We start from the raw sequence: 16,876 nt of genomic DNA on the forward strand, positions 1-16,876 counted from the left end.
TTGGTATTTTGTAGTCGTATATGGTAACAAATCTCACTACCAAAAATTATTAATATTCACCCCATTTTAGGGGTAGTCCCCATATAACCTCCTTTTTATACCCTTCACCACTCTGTGGTACAGGGTATTAGGTCTTTGTGCATATGTTTGTAACAGGCAAAAGGAAACGAGATAGGCACATGGTTCCTTTTGAGAATATGCATAGAAGCACTTTTGAAGTCGATTGATGCACGTCCGGCTGCCCGTCCGTCCATGTATTTTTATTAACAAAGTACAGGTTGCATTTGTGATCCGATTTGGATGCAATTTGGCACTTATTTGAGCCAAGAACGAACCCTAATGAAATTGGGAAAAATCGGTTCAGATTTAGATATAGCTCCCATATATATTTTTGTCCGATTTTATATAAATGGTGCACTAAAGTCCCTATATATCCTTCGATTTGCACGAAATTTGGCACAGCGTACTGAATTAACCCTAGAACGATGTGTGTTAAATTTACTGAAAATCGGTTCGTCCGATTTTAGGTAAATAGTGCACCAAAGTTGGCATTCCCACATAGTAGGGGGAATATTCGGTAGACGAAATTTTCAGTTCATACCCCACATAGTATGGAATTCTAAAACAATTTAGTCGATTTATCCATATGTTGTAATAATTTTTCTCTCGGAGGATATCGACATAAAAACTAAAACGTGAGGTTAGAAAATGAACTGTACCGACCCACATTTAGGACCAGGTCCTATATAAAACATCCAACCTATTTATTATTTAGCGTGATGGACGGTATTGGGATTCAAAACTAAAATATTAGCTTGGTTGCTAATTCCTACACAATGTTGTCAATATTGGTCCCGATTTAGTATGCCTCATATATAATATTGACCTCTAAATTGGAGTATTTTCAGGATTTTATACACATGTTTCACCGTACCATGCGTTAATAATATAATATGTCAACATTTTAGGGTTTTGAGATTTAAGGAAAACCCCCATTGAAATTGCTGAATTTCCTATTTGGTTTACAACAATCGATTGGAAGAATTGTCGTTATATGTATGTTCGCCTATGTTTTCGTTTCAAAAAATTGTCAGTATTTCTATGGTGGAGGATATTCAAATTTCGGTCCTGCCAGACTTAATGCTTTTTTACTTGTTTTTATTTACCAAAACCACCCAAAGAAATCAAAAAAAAAAAAAAATCAAAATAAAAACTCAGAAAATTCTTTTTAGAAAAAATGCTTATTTATTTAGATTATTATTTTACTTATTTTAAATAAATATTTCCTTAAAATATTTACATAATTTACTTTAAATATATATGTATTCGTATTCATAAAGACACTTAAATAAATGGCACATATTAGGAGATATACACACGGGACAAAACGGAACAAAAATGCAACAGACAGACAGTAGAATATTAATGTCTGGCAATTTGACCGATTGGCTTCAGATATTTATAATGGCTTAGACAGACTTAAACTTAGACAGACAATGTAAAGTAATCAACAAAAATAAACAAGAATATAAGTCGTAAAATCGATTTTTTTTTGCAATAATATTAAAACAAAAATCTATTAACAAACATGAGCGCATACATACATACAATATATCATTGAGTATGTTGTTGGCATAACAAGTTTACAAAAATTATGGCAATAAATAAATAAGTAAACAAATATTGATTGATAATAATGTAATAAATATATAATAAATAACAAATATAACAATAATAGTAGTAATAATAATAAAAATAGTATTTGTTGGTGTGTTTGGTTGTTGTTTTGCTTTGTATTTTTTTAATGGACTAGAGCTATGAAAACTTATATTACATTGAATGTTAGAAAAAATATAGATATAGATATGTATATACATATGAATATGGTTGGTGACATGAGTGAAGGATGCATTAGAATAGAGGAAAAAAATAAATAAATATTGAAATAAAATAAAATTATAGGTGTGTATTTTGACTAGACAAACGTTAGACAGACACTGGACATTTGTTGTTGTTGTTTTCATATGGCCATAAGAATAATTGTATTTTTGTTGTTGTTGTAAAATAAAACTTATTACTAGTATTATTCTTATGGTGACTAATGTATGACTAAAGTTGTCTTTTAATTAAGTGTAAATTGATTGAAATTAAGATAATTAAAATTAAGGAAATACTATTTGCTTTTAATAATGGGATTTAAATAAATATTTACAATAATACAAGTATAGAAAAATATAAATTAAATATGTCGTAAAATAGGGAATTTACAAAATATATTTTTTTCATATGTTTTGAGAAATTATTTGCTTACTTAGTTCACCTTTAACTTTTCTCTAGGAAATATTTTAAATATCCTCCACAAAAATATGTAGTCAATTTTGCATAATATTTATTAAGTAGCTTTCATAAATTCTCTCACAATTCCTTTTTGAAAAAATATAGAATATTAATAATCAAATCAATATTAATTTGGATTTTAAACATTTAAAATCTAAATGTTTTCGAAGTATATATTTTTTTAATTTGGAATTTCATAAAAAATAACTTTGATTTCTCTAACTCAAATGATATTTGAACCTAAGATATTTTTGGTTTCCCTAACTATGGTTATGAATTAAAATACTGGGTTAAAAGCTAAGCTAAATCTTTGGTTTCCCTAACTAAAATGAGATTCCCTAACTAGAATGAGTATTCCCTAACTAGATGGAGCATTGAGCTTTGCTACATATTGGGTTTCCCTAATTAAATTGGATTGATACTAGATTCCTTTTTCTGATTGGCAATAATGTCTAAAATGAAATACTGGGTTCAAGGCTAAGCTAAGTCTTTGGTTTCTCTAACTAGAATGAAATTTGAAGCTTTGCTAAACTTTGGTTTCCCTAACTAGAATGAAATAATTTGAATTTTCTTCAATATAATTTGGAATATTTTTTTTTTTTTTTTTTTGAAATTTTAAATTGTTTTGTCGTCTATGAAAATACTGGATCGGAAGCTAAGCTAAATCTTTGGTTTCCCTAACTAGAATGTTGTTGAAGCTTTGCTAAACTTTGGTTTACCTAACTATAATGAAATAATTTTAATTTCCTTTAAAATAATTTTGATTAAGAAAAATTTTTGATAATTTTCTGGTCTACGAAAATACTGGATCTGAAGCTAAGCTAAATCTTTGGTTTCCCTAAACTAAAACAAGATTCCCTAACTAGAAGGAGCATTGAGCTTTGCTACATCTTTGGTTTCCCTAACTAGAATGAATTGATACTGGGTAGATTTTTCTGATTATTAACAATGTCTAAAATGAAATACTGGGTTCGAAGCTATGCTATATCTTTGGTTTCCCTAACTAGAATGATATTTGCTAACTAGAATGAGCAGAAGCTGTGCCAACTCTTTGGTTTTCCTAACAAGAATAAAATTCCCTAACTAGAACGAGCAGTGAGCTTTGCTAAATCTTTGGTTTCCCTAACTAGAATTAAATTATTTTAATTTTTCCTTCAAAATAATTTTGAATAAAATTAATATTTGGTAAATTTTTGAAATGTGTGTAATTGAAGCTAAGCTAATCTTTGGTTTCCCTAACTAGAATGAAATTATTTTAAACTAATCTTTGGTTTCTCTAACTGAAATGAGAAGAAGGTTTCTACAAAATAATTTTGAATAAAACATGTTTTTGGAAATACCGAAAAAATAAATTCAAGAAATTTAATATCCAAATAAAATGAAATATTTTTGGCGGCAATTTGGGATGTCTGAAATTATAATGTAATTAAATTGGCAACTCAAAAAAAAAAAAAAAAACATTTGGTAACGCTGAATAAAAGACAATGGGTTTGAAGCCAAGCTAAATGTTTGACAGTCCTAGATGGCGCTTGAAATTTTGGGTTTAACTAATTAGAATGCCATGGAAATCTAAAAGTTTCTGATCTGCTAAATACTTGCTCAACAAATATATTTTTTAGTACTTCTAAACTAAAAGTGAAATGATTTCTGCAAAATAATTTGAATATTTTTGGAAATTCTGAAAAAATAATTTTAAGAAATTTAATTTCCTAATTATAATCTCTTAAAATATTTTGAACTGATTTTTTTTGTGATATTGAACAATTTTTGGTGCCTTAAAATTAAATTGGCAACTCAAAAAATAGCATTTGGTAACACTGAATAAAAAACAGTGAGTTTGAAGTCAAGCTAAACATTACACTGCCATATATGGCGCTTGGTAACGCTGAATGCAAGAAAACTGGGTTTGAAGATAAGCTAAACGATAGGCTGTCCTAGATGGCGTTTGAAGTTTTGATTTGAAATCAGCAGAACGACATGATTTTGAAGCTAAGTTGATTCTGAATTAAAATTTAATTTTGGAAATAAACTATTTTTCATAATATATTTCTGAACTAATCTATAGTTTTATTCCTCAAGCTAATTTTGAATATGACTAATAATTTGTATTTTTTTCGAAACTTTCTAGTTTCCCTAACTGGAATGAAGCTAAGCTAATACTTTGGTTTTCTGCGAAATTTTTGAACTAAACTTATCTTTGGTAATCCTGAACTAAAACTGATTTTTTTGAATTAAACTATCTTTTGTGTCCTGAACTAGAATAATGATTGGGGTCCCTGTAAAACAATTTAAAATTAAAAAGGATCTTTGGTAATTCTGAACTGGGATTGAATTTTGGATCTTTGGTAAACCTAGCCTAACAATTTGGAAATGATGTTTGAAAATAGAGAAAAATAGTAGAAGAGAAATAGATCAAGAGAAATTTCGTATCATTCGTAATAATTTTGAGGTTGTGGTAAACTATTTAAGGTTTTGTTAAATTTTTTTTTAATTTAATTGAGAAGGAATTGAGAGGAGCTTTGATGTAAAATTCCAATTAGCTGCCAATTTGAATGGTTTGTGGCTATGCTACTGACATTTCAGTATTAAAATTCGCAAATCTAGAATATTTTCACATATTCTGTCCAAGCGAATTCGAGATAAGCGAAAGGTGCCAAGTTAGCGAATATTTCTCAAAACAAAATTTCAATTTTTTTTACAAAAAATAAATGAATTAATTATTGAAAATTATTTTTAAATAAATAAAGTTAAATTATTTTTAAAATTATAAGAATAATGTCTTGCTCTCCTTATTATTTGCATGTAAAGCAAATAAATGGAAAATTTACTAAAATAAAAATTAAATAAATTTTATACAAAATGTAATGTAACTTCAAACAAGATTTCTTTCTAAGTTCCCTTTTGGGAAAAAAAGAAATCTGTGAATTATTCCTGAGATATCAAACTAGTAGGCAAGCCAGCTATTGGCATTATTTACAACTTAAAACAATAACTGAAAACATTTAAAAATATTAATTATCATACCTAATAATCACTCATTTGATGTATTAGCGGATGGACATTTTCCTGCATTTGATAATCTTCTTCGGTGTCCTGATCACTGCTATCAACACTGCCGGCATAATAAATACGCTGCTGCGGCTGTTGTTCACCAGACTGCTGGTTGTTGGCAGGATTCATATTTTCATCATAGATGGGAGAATGATTACCATGTTGTTGCAAGAAATTGTGTTGTTGTTGCTGCTGTTGTAATTCTTGTAAATGTTGTTGCAATTGCTGTTGATTGAACCCACCAGCAATAACAGTCTCTGTCGATGGAGTGTGAGTGGGAGATAGCGATGCCGAGGACTCATTACCACTATGAGGTGGCGATGATGATTGACAACCATTTTGTAAATGTTTACCCAACAAGGACATACGTGAGAAGGATTTCGTGCAGGTTGGACAGGAATATTTCTTAACATCGGAATGAGTTTGCATATGGGCGCGTAGATTTGAACGATCGGCAAAGGCACGGTTGCAATGTTGGCAGCTAAAGGGTTTCTCTCCCGTATGGGTGCGTATGTGTCCCTGCAACAGCCATGGACGGGAGAAGGCTTTGCCACATATCGGACATTTGCAAGGTAAGGTGTGAGTGCGAATGTGCATTTTCAGAGCACCCAAGGACACATAGGTTTTATCACAGTTCTTGCAATTGAAAACCTTTTTCACTTGATTGCCCTCAGCAGCAGGGCAATGGAATTGTTGATGTTTTGTCAGGCCCGAAAAGGTGGAATAGGATTTGCCACAATCATTGCAATGATAGCGGGGTACACCCACGGGTTTTTGCATCGACTGTGATGAGGCCAGGGCGGAGGCTTGTATGAGGGCAGCAGCTTGATCTGTCGTAAATTCCGTAGAATCATGAGTAATGGAACCACCCTCTGGATTGCTGCGTATGATTTTATATTCCGTGCTTTCAAAGGCATGACTTTGTTGATGTTTCACCAAGCCGGCATAGGTGGCATAACATTTGTTGCACTGCTGGCATTGATAATACAAATCATTGGAGGTTTTCAATTTCAAATTGAGATTACCATTGGCAAGGGGTTTCAAAATCTCACCGGTGTTGGTGGTGCTGTTGTTGTTCATGATGTTATTGGAGTTTTGTGTAAGTGGATTGACTTCTGGCTTGAAATTCTGTAGACCCAGTAAGGCGCGGGCCACATTGTGTAAATTCACATTTTCTCCCAACACCTTCTTGGCTGGCTGTATTTGTGGCCTGTACGATAAATCTTCGGGTTCATAGGCTGTGGCAGCATATGGTTCACTGTCTTGCAGGGGTTTTGGTGAGGTTTCTCTTGAGAAATTTTGTGGCCTTAAACAATCCTCATATTCGGCAATACTTTTCATTAAGTTATTATTGAAATTCCTTAGGCCATTCAAGGGTTGTGCGGCTGGAGAGTCATTGATTATGGCATAGGAATTTTCCTGAGGTTCCTGTTTAATTGTGGCACCATAAAAACTGTCTGGTGTTGGCATGGCTGGTTGTGGTGGTGGTGAGGGTGTTTTAGATATTTCCTCGGTCTCGTTATTGGTTTGAGGAAAGGGGAATTCACCATAACCCAAACGGGCCAAGCTGCGAGCAATTTCCTCTTTGGTGAAAACATCGGGAAAGGCACGAGCAATTTCACGTGTCTCTTCCCAAATGCGTCGGGCCAAATCTTCTTTGCTTTGGGCATTGAATTTGGCTTGTAAATCCAAGGGCGAGACGGGCACCACATCATCCTGTTCATATTTGGGTATGAATGTGGTGGGGAGCGTACTGGAGGCTTTGCTCAAATCCACAGGACCTTCATCTGAAAATGAAGGAGGAATGGAAAATGTATTTTAGTTCCATTGTTCAAAGGGTTTGTTTGGAAGGCTTTTATTTTAATAATTCTTTTTCTTTCTAAAAAACTTACCATGATCAAGTCCAATATCTGTGGTATCCATATATTCCTTTTTCACCATCATGATGGGTCGCTTTTTCAAAGGACATTTGCTGTAGTTAAGTTTATCCATAATGGCAAATGTGTGTTGAAAAAATAAGCTTGAATAATCCAATAAAGGTGAGTTAGGTGTTAAATTTTTCACAGTTGCACTCTCACTTTTTTTCTCTCTTGCTCTACATAGAGTCTGTATTATAAATATTTTTTTTAAATTTTTATTTTTAATTATTAATTAAATATATATATTTTTTTAATTTCTTGAAATTTCACTTTCAATGTTCTTCGTTTGATGTTCGTTGCACGAATGATGTAATTCCTCACGATCACTTTGATATTTATACTAGCACGAACAGAGAGACAGATTCAAGGATCATTTCTAAAAACAAACCCTAATTGAAAACTGTTATAAGAAGGATTTTTCAACCCTCAACCTCCCCTTTTTCGGTACCAGACGGCTGGGGTAAAATGTGTGACAAACAACAACGCTTGCACACACACACACATAGCCAAAGGCCTGGTTTGTACTTCCGATTTTTCAACGCATCCTTTGTTATTGCCCGTCAAAAACCCAACAAACACTCTCACACACACTCGCCCTGGAACCTCCACAAACGTTTTGACGATCTTCATCACTTCAACCACCTTAATTGTTCCAACAGATTTTGCACACACAAACACACTCGCTAAATATGATCTCGGTGGCATTTAGGCTGCGCAGGCGCGCACACACCAAAATAAAAAGCACCAGATGTTCTCGGCGGTGGTGGTGGTGGCAAGCTGCTGCAGCATTCAATGGTTGAGCTGGTAGCACGTGCCTTTACACACAGAGAGAGAGAGAGACAGAGCAACACATTTCGACAAGCATGTGTGCATCACCATCGTCATCATGAGGATCGAGATCGATACTCCAACAACAAGCTCATAATCATTACACACCTAATGATCATCTGACTGGGTCTCTCCCCCAGCTATGCAACAGAGATTTTCAAAATTTCTCTTAAGAAAACCAACAATTTCCCCTATATCTCGTGCTCATTTCTTAACACCTGGATCGGTATATTTTTAGCCATTCATTCAATAAATTGATCTTTTCTTATTGTACTCTCTCTTTTCTATAGACCATATTTGCTTCTTCGTTATATGGGTGGAGTTGTGTCTCTTTTGTTATTGAGATTTATTTTAGTTTTCTTAAAAATAAACCATTTGACTCTTTTCACAGCTATTTTTGGTGGATACCAAACAACAACAGCAGCTGCTGACAACCAAACAACACAAAAATTGTCTCGTGCTACGATAATTCTCTATTCTATTTGTGGGTGATCTTGAATATGAATACTGTGCTCTTTCTTTATGCAGGTATCCCGACATAGAGAACGTGCTATAAAAACAGCTGCCAAATTGGAAGTGTGGAAGAGTAAATATTTAAGTATTTTGCTATAAAAAGCTCTTTATTTGTGTTTATAAGCTCTTAAGTTTGGTGTTCCAATTTCACATGGGGAACGATTGGAATATAAAGAGCACGAAGCTATAAGAGCGGCTTAACGTTTCAAGTCGCTCTTAAAGAGACGTGTGTTTTTCTTTAAAATTAAAGAAATCTCTTTGGAGTTTCAACGCCTTAGTTTCTCTTATTGGTTAATCCAATAGTCAACCTAATAAATATTTAATAAAGCAAATGAATTTAGCATATAACCCAAAAACTTGAGATTATGAACATATAGCGAAAAATTAAAATGTGTTATATAAATTCAAAAAGTGACGAAGCTGCCCCAGTCTCCCCTACTCAGATTGGACAACTTTGGCCTATATAAATGTCTGGAAAATTTGTTTATTAAAAAGAAATCCTAAAATCAATTTTTTTTTTGTTCAAAAACTCATATATTTCAAATCTGGGAAAATTTTAGTTTTAGACCAGTACAATTTGATATTATATTTTATGCCTGTAATATAAAGTATACCAACGATTCCATCCTATATTAAAACTAAATAATGATTTTTTTTAATCAGACAAACCTCTCCATTTCGGACTATTGAATGTTGTGTACCCAGTTTTACGATTGTGAGCCAATTTGACTCAAAAAATGATATAAAGTAATGTGGTTAACTTTTGAAGTATCTGGTCTTTGCAACATTCTAGTAGTACGTTGGCTATGCAAGTATAAAGAAAAAAAAAAAAACTGAGAAAAAGACCAGATGTTGATAATTTGTGAAGGATGTACCTAAGGGAGTAGATCCCCATGTCCGGAATCTATCTTGATTTACCCTTTGGGAAATTACCAAAAGGAGTCGACCGATAGGTTGAATTTGCGGAAATGATCTAGATTTGATCAAAATATTACTTTTGTGCGAAGGTTGGGTCAAATCGGATAAACAAAAAGCTTCGTATAATATTTAAAAATGTTCACAAATGTTCCTCCTTTATAGGGGGAGATACTACATGTATTCCGTTCGTAAGATATTACAAAACCAGTAAGGAAAGCAATAAAGTCGGACGGGGCCGACTATATGATACCCTTCACCACTTTGGGTATATTCAACATATGAATCCTAACAGGCGTCGCATTTTTAAAGGACCAGTAAAATGAAATTGGATCCATAAAAATGTCATTCTGCAACCGATACTAAATTTCTCATTTGGTCAGATATAGAAACTATATCTAAATCTGAACCGATTTTCACGAAACTTAACACACATCATTCACATTCACACATCATTAATTGCGCTGTGCCAAATTTCGTGCAAATCGAAAGATTTATAGGACTTTGGTACACCATTTACATAAAACCGGACGAAAATATATGTGGGAGCTATATCTAAATCTGAATCGATTTTCAGGAAACTTAACACACATAATTCTAGGCCTAATTCATTATGCTGTGCGAAATTTCGTGCAAATTGGTGCACCATTTACATTAAATCGAACGAAAATATATATGGGAGCTATATATAAATTTAGACCGATTTTCAGGAAACTTAATACACATCATTCTACACCTAGTTCAGTGCGGTGTACCAAATTTCGTGCAAATCGAAGGATATATATGGACTTTAGTGCACCATTTACCTAAAATCGGACGAAAATATATGTGGGAGCTATATCTAAATCTGAACCGATTTTCATGAAACTTAACACTCATCATTCTACACCGAATTCAATACGCTGTACCAAATTTCGTTCAAATCGAAAGATATATAGGGACTTTGTTACACCATTTACATTAAATCGGACGAAAATATATATGGGAGCTATATCTAAATATGGACCGATTTTTCCCAATAGGGTTCGTCCTTGGGCCAAATAAGTGAACTGTGCCAAATTTCATCCAAATCGGATCACAAATGCGACCTGTACTTTGTTAACAAAAATACATGGACGGACGGACATGCGTAAATCGACTCAGAAAGTGATTCTATGCTTATTCTCAAAAGGAACCATGGGTCAATCTCCATTCCTTTTGCCTGTTACAAACATATGCAAAAAGACATAATACCCTGTACCACAGTGTGTTGAAGGGTATAATTAATTTTCATGTTGTCCATTTGCAGAGGAAGTGCCAGAAAGAGTGGTCTGAATTCTTCATATTCGAGCTTGATTTTGGCCTTGAGTAAATATTATCAAGTGCAAAGTATGGATTAAATCAGTAGCTCCATCATGCATTTGTCAGCCAGACAGACATTTCTTTCTCTATAACTTTAGTTTTTAAGTTTTCATGTCAAAACGTATTCTATGAGTTATCTGATAATAAATCATTCATTTAAATTGATTTGGAACAGTTTAAATTTTCTGGTATGAGTCAAGTTGTTCAAAAATCTGACTTCATGTTTGTAATCAGTGACGCTAGCTCTACAAAACGTGTTTCACTGATCTAATTATTGTCCAAAATTGGCTCTAATTTGATCGTTTTGGTTATACATGGGTAACGAATCATCCTACAAAAAATTGTCCCCATATAACGGTTTCTTCTAAATTTTGGAGAGTTTAAGCAGGGGTCTCTCTCTACCAAAAATGTTTGGTCCATAACTTTGGCCTGTATTGTGTTTACAAATTATAATGGATAGACGGACGAACGCACATGTCTTGATCGATTCAGTTAGTCGAGAAAAGACGATCGATATACTTAAAGGTGTGTCTAGGACCAATATTTCGCGGCGTTAGAAACTTTGGGGGCTCAAAAAGCTATAATACCCTGACAACATAGCTGTGTAGGGTATAACAAAGGTACCATGACAAAATAGTTGTAGGGTATAAACAACCCAATACCATTTTTGACCATGGTATTGCTTCCAAGTACCCTTGTAATACTGAGGTTTGAGCCTTTAATCATTTGATCCTTTCACTGCCATATTTTCCTTGTCAGAGCCTTTTAATATTTAACTTTAATTCTTCCGAGTACTTAATATTTCTCCACTGAGTCGAATTTCAGTTAATATGAGGTTTTGCGAAAGGCAAGCCGGCTTTCCGATTCCTTTTAAAAATAAAATAACTTTCTTGATAGTTTCCGGCGTGTAGGTTATATCCAACGATAACCGTCTCATAAATACCGTTGAACTCTTAAATGGGTATTTTTACTGCTATGACAATTTGTTGATCAGTACGAACTGCCCTTAAACATAATATAATATATAACGTAGTATGTGTTGAAAACATTCCTAGAAAACCATACAAATCATGGTTTTCAGAACCTAAAATGGACTTTAAGATGAAAATTATTAATATGAGTCCATATGGCCCCCATAAAAAGTCAGAAAAGTTATTTGAAATATTATATATGGGATAAAATGGGTAAAAAATAGATTTTTTATCGCTTCACATAATCATCAACACTTTATCTCTGGAAGGGGATCTGGTCAAAGAACGAGTATGGTGGTTAAGATGTGATAGGTCAATATTTAGCCATTCTTTAAATTGATACAAATAATATTGATGTATGCGATCGGAGTGGATATATTCTGATATTGTTTAGTAATGTTATTACTACACGAAAAGGTGTAGATGTCACTAAGTTTTTCCCAGACTCGGAAATTTGTTCCGTTGCAACATAAAGTCCAGTGGTAGTTATATAAGGTATCACATTCCGGTACCTTGCTGCTATACTGTTCCGTTTACAGCATTTATATATATCCGTATTTATTTATTTTTTAACTACGATCTAAAAAAAAGTTTGGTCGAATTAAGGAAACTTGCGATTAAAAAAAATATTAACAGATCCGTGCCACCCACATCTGCTTCAATTATACCCCAGTATTTAGTGTAGCCTCAAAGATTCGGTGACCAAAGTAAGTAATTTCAAAGTAATTTCTTTTTAGCTTCCATCTAACATATAATTATACTGCAAGGTTTGCTGGATAAAATTAATATTGCTATATGAAAAGGAGCTAAGAAGATATGTGAATTTATGCAGATTTTTTATTTAGATTTCGAATTCAACTGGGGACCCGAAATGTCGTGAATCTTTCAAAAAGGTTAAAATGGGAACAAATTGCTAGACACGCTTTTCTCGATACATGAGATTACTCACAAACCACTTAACCAATAACATTTCAATAAATTGATCTATCCCGCTCATATCATAGCTTTATATGAGCAGGATAAATCAAGATCTTATTTAAAAGTTTACATATTTTAAATGTCGATAAATATAAAAAATTTGTATTTTTTGAGGCATTAATACAAGATTTTAGTACAATCACCCATGATTAAATAAAACGGCAATCGAAAACCATGTATGCACTCATGTCGAACTTCATTTCATAAAACCACAGCATGTTGTCAGTTTAAAATTTGCTTCTCAAATTAATTGCCCAGCTGAAATGAGCAATAAGAAATTTTATGCATTTACTATTAAAAAAATCCGTTGCTGTTTTTTATTTCCAAAAAAACAATTACTTCTTAAAGATTCCTAAAAATCACACCTTTTACTTTTTTACAGGACATTTCATGGGTAGATTTGGCGCCAAAAGCAAAACAAATCCTTGAAAAGAAAGCAGCCAGGGTAGGGTGAACAATAAGCAAACATCAAATCATTTTTGTAACGACTTTTTTCATTGTGCCTACAAACGCCATGGTACGTGCTATACGAATTATTGGCAGATGTAGCCGAAAAATAAGAAATTGAAAAGATTTCCTTAAGACAGACAAACAAAATTCCAGCCTAACAAGATTCAAAGACAAGACAAGGGTTGCAACAACATTTTGATATAATTTCACAACGGCCACTATCAACACCACCACAATAAATGCTACCTCCAGTCTATCATTGAAAGGAGGGGGGTTGAAATTTTTTTTGAAGAAGACGAAGAAGAAGCAAAACAGATTAGAGGTGCATTATTGTTTTGATTACACAACCAGGTAAAGTTCGGGGCTAAATCATTTGCGGCTTCTAACATAGAAGCAAGCGGTGGCGCAACAACAGCAGCGGGCATATTCACACACAAACACATCATAAATTATGGCACAGGACAACGGAATTGTAGAAATTCCGGAATACATGTGTTTGCAAGGTAAGCCAGACGCAACCAACAATGCAAAATAAGAAAATAGCACATGCGCCACCGAGGATGGTAACATTCCAATTGTTAGTTTTGTTTTGGGGTGGTTGTTGGTTGCAGCAACAGTAGATTCAGACACACACACACACACTATTAAAGGTGAGGTGGTTGAGCCGGGGCGCTGGCAGCTGCTGTTGTTGTTCCGTGCCAACCATACAACCTTCATTTACTGGGTTGTATTTCAATTTCATGGCAAAATGCCAATACATACTCGTACATATCCCCGTTGCAAAATTGCCGAAGGATTTGTTGAATGCCGATGTGTACGTTTGTTTGTTTGTATGTATGCATGCAGTTGAGTATTTATTTTAGCTCTAGATCATAATTATGATTATCATTATAATTTTTTAATGATCTTGATACGTAGCTGTACTCAATTTTAGTTTATAGGTAGATATGTACGAGTGTGTGGGGTTGCATGGATGCTGTAGGTAGGATGCTGACGGAAGGAAGGTAGATTTGTAGGTACTTTTCCATCAATTCAACCGTTTGTTTTTGTTTTGTATTAAAAAAATTGGGAATTGATGGTTGTTTTTAGATTAATAACGGAAATGCATCACGTGCTATATGCAGCTGTACAATGAATAGCGAACAACAATAATTCGAAAATACAAAAAAATAATAATCACGATTTGTCATCAAGTGACTTTGCAGTGGCAAATGCAGAGGAGTGGAGGAGGTCTTACGTTTTTTGTTAAGTATTATTATAAATGGATTTAATTTAAAGAGTACAGTGTGTGTTGTTTAATTGGTATTTTATTTACTATGTACTAAACTTTTTAATCAAGAACTTTCGGATCATTGAAATATTTCTAGTATGATTAATATCTCAGGACATGGACAATAAGTCATAATGTATAAAAAAACGCATTCAATATATCAAATTAAGCTACACTTACAGCCTGTTTCCCATAACTTCAAAAGTCAATTCAAACGAATGGTAATCACTCGAAATGGAATCAGATCGGGTTTCTGTAACAAATAACTTATGGTTGGATACGAGTTACGTCGAAATTTGAGAAAGGACCAAATGGAAATTATAGTTCTACAACTATGTTCTATAAATGAGAATAAAAACAAAATCCTGAAATCAACGACATAGTGTCGAGGTGGAGAAATTGTTACTAAACATATAAATTTTCTAAATTATGACGGTGTAAAATATACAAAAACCATGGTTAATTGTTGCTGGAGAAACAGAAATACCAAACTACAGCCATTCGGGTTGAAAAATATACCTTTGTATGGGGCCTATCTACAGACAGGTATTAATATTGAAAATGCCCTGTGAAGAAGTTATTTATCTATAAAGGTCCGGAATACAAAATACCGAAAATCATTGGGTCGTTATGACGAAATTAATACACTCATCATATAAGGAGGATAAAAAAACAAATTCAAAAGCAAAGTAGGACGGGGTAGACCATATGATACGCTCCACCAGATTATATCCATACATGAGGTACATATAATTTTAGAAGGCCTATTGTTACGGAATCAGACGAAAGTATAGAAGCGATCTCCAAAAATATATGAACCAATTTAAACCAGTAGGGAAAGTAGTAAAGTCGGACGGTGCCGACTATATAATACCCTTCACCACTTTGGGTATATTCAACAGATGATTTTCAACAGACGTCGCAGTAAAATAAAATTGGATCCATAAACATGTCATTCTGCAACCTATACTAAATTTTTCATTTGGTCAGATATATATCTGATCCTATATCTATCTGAACCGATTTCAACGAGACTTGCCAGAGATTAATTTATATTAACTTCATTGTACAAAATTGTGTGGCAGCTAGACAAACATAGAGTCTTTAGTGCACAATTTACCTAAAATCGGACGAACATATATATGGGAGCTATATCTAAATCTGAACCGATCACAAAATTCCATCGTTCTGTACTTAATTCATTACGCACACACCGAAGTATATATCTAGACCATTTACACTCAGTACAATATATATGGAGCTATATCTAAATCTGAACCGATTTTCAAGAAACTTAACACACATCATTCTGGGCCTAATTCATTACGCTGTGCCACATTTCGTGCAAATCGAAATATATAGGGACTTGGAAGCACAATTTACCTCAAATCGGACGAAAATATATATGGGAGCTATATCCAAATCTGAACCGATTTTCACGAAACTTTGGTACACTCATTCTAGACCTAATTCAATACGCTATGCCAAATTTCGTGCAAATCGAAAGATATATAGGAACTTTGGTGTCCCATTTACCTTAAATCGGACGAAAATATATATGGGAGCTATATCTAAATCTGAACCCATTTTTCCTAATTTCAATAGGGTTCGTCCTTGGGCCAAATAAGTAGCCTGTGCCAAATTTCATCCAATTCGGATCATAAATGCGACCTGTACTTTGTTTACAATTTAACATGGACAGACAGACGGACAGACGGACATGCATAAATCGACTTAGAAAGTGATTCTATGCATATTCTCAAAAGGAACCATGTGTCTATCTCGTTTCCTTTTGCCTGTTACAAACATATGTACAAAGCCATAATACCCTGTACCACAGTGTGGTGAAGGGCATAAAAAAAGTATACCAATAAAGGAAGTTAAAAAACCCATACGCATATCATTCAGATTATAAATCGATGCAACATTCCATGATAAAACAATCTTAGAAGGACTATTGATATGGAATTAGACGAAAGTATAGAAGCGATCCCCAAAAATATATATTCCATTTCTATGAATTCGAGGGAAATCATGTATAAGAGATATATGTAAATCTGGACCGATTTGAAGAAAACGGATAATCATTGTGAATCGGTTAAATATATATAGGGGAGCTATATCCAAATCAGAACCGATTTGAACAAAATTTCACATAGGTCAATATGTGTTTGGTGAAGGTATAAAAATGAGGGGACCGAACTTTTTTTGCCCTCTACAATGGGTTATACATTTAAAGTTACTTTAAAAACTTGGAATCTTTATATGGAGATAATATCAATATAAAGATCCAAAGTCCCTAT

The 16,876-nt window shown here is 33.6% G+C and overlaps 1 protein-coding gene across 1 annotated transcript; it reads right to left on the minus strand.

Annotated features, from left to right (window-relative positions):
• Window positions 1-5,360: 5,360 nt before the first annotated feature.
• LOC133327331 (zinc finger protein 184) lies at window positions 5,361-7,398 on the minus strand. Its single transcript, XM_061535893.1, has 2 exons — window positions 7,281-7,398; window positions 5,361-7,175 (listed from the first exon to the last, which is right to left on the minus strand). Exons 1-2 carry the CDS (start codon window positions 7,378-7,380, stop codon window positions 5,362-5,364), a joined length of 1,914 nt encoding a protein of 637 aa, XP_061391877.1. The 5' UTR covers window positions 7,381-7,398; the 3' UTR covers window position 5,361.
• Between the last annotated feature and the right edge of the window lie 9,478 nt (window positions 7,399-16,876).

This window comes from Musca vetustissima, unplaced genomic scaffold (genome assembly GCF_032173495.1).
Source record: "Musca vetustissima isolate MV318-11 ecotype Yass unplaced genomic scaffold, APGP_CSIRO_Mvet_v1 utg19993, whole genome shotgun sequence".
Classification (NCBI taxonomy): domain Eukaryota; kingdom Metazoa; phylum Arthropoda; class Insecta; order Diptera; family Muscidae; genus Musca; species Musca vetustissima.

Coding starts and splice junctions, on each gene's coding strand:
- LOC133327331 (XM_061535893.1), bottom strand. CDS start 7,380: ATGGATAAACTTAACTACAGCAAATGTCCTTTGAAAAAGCGACCCATC. Junction 7,176..7,280: donor AGATATTGGACTTGATCATG/GTAAGTTTTTTA, acceptor CTTCATTTTCAG/ATGAAGGTCCTGTGGATTTG.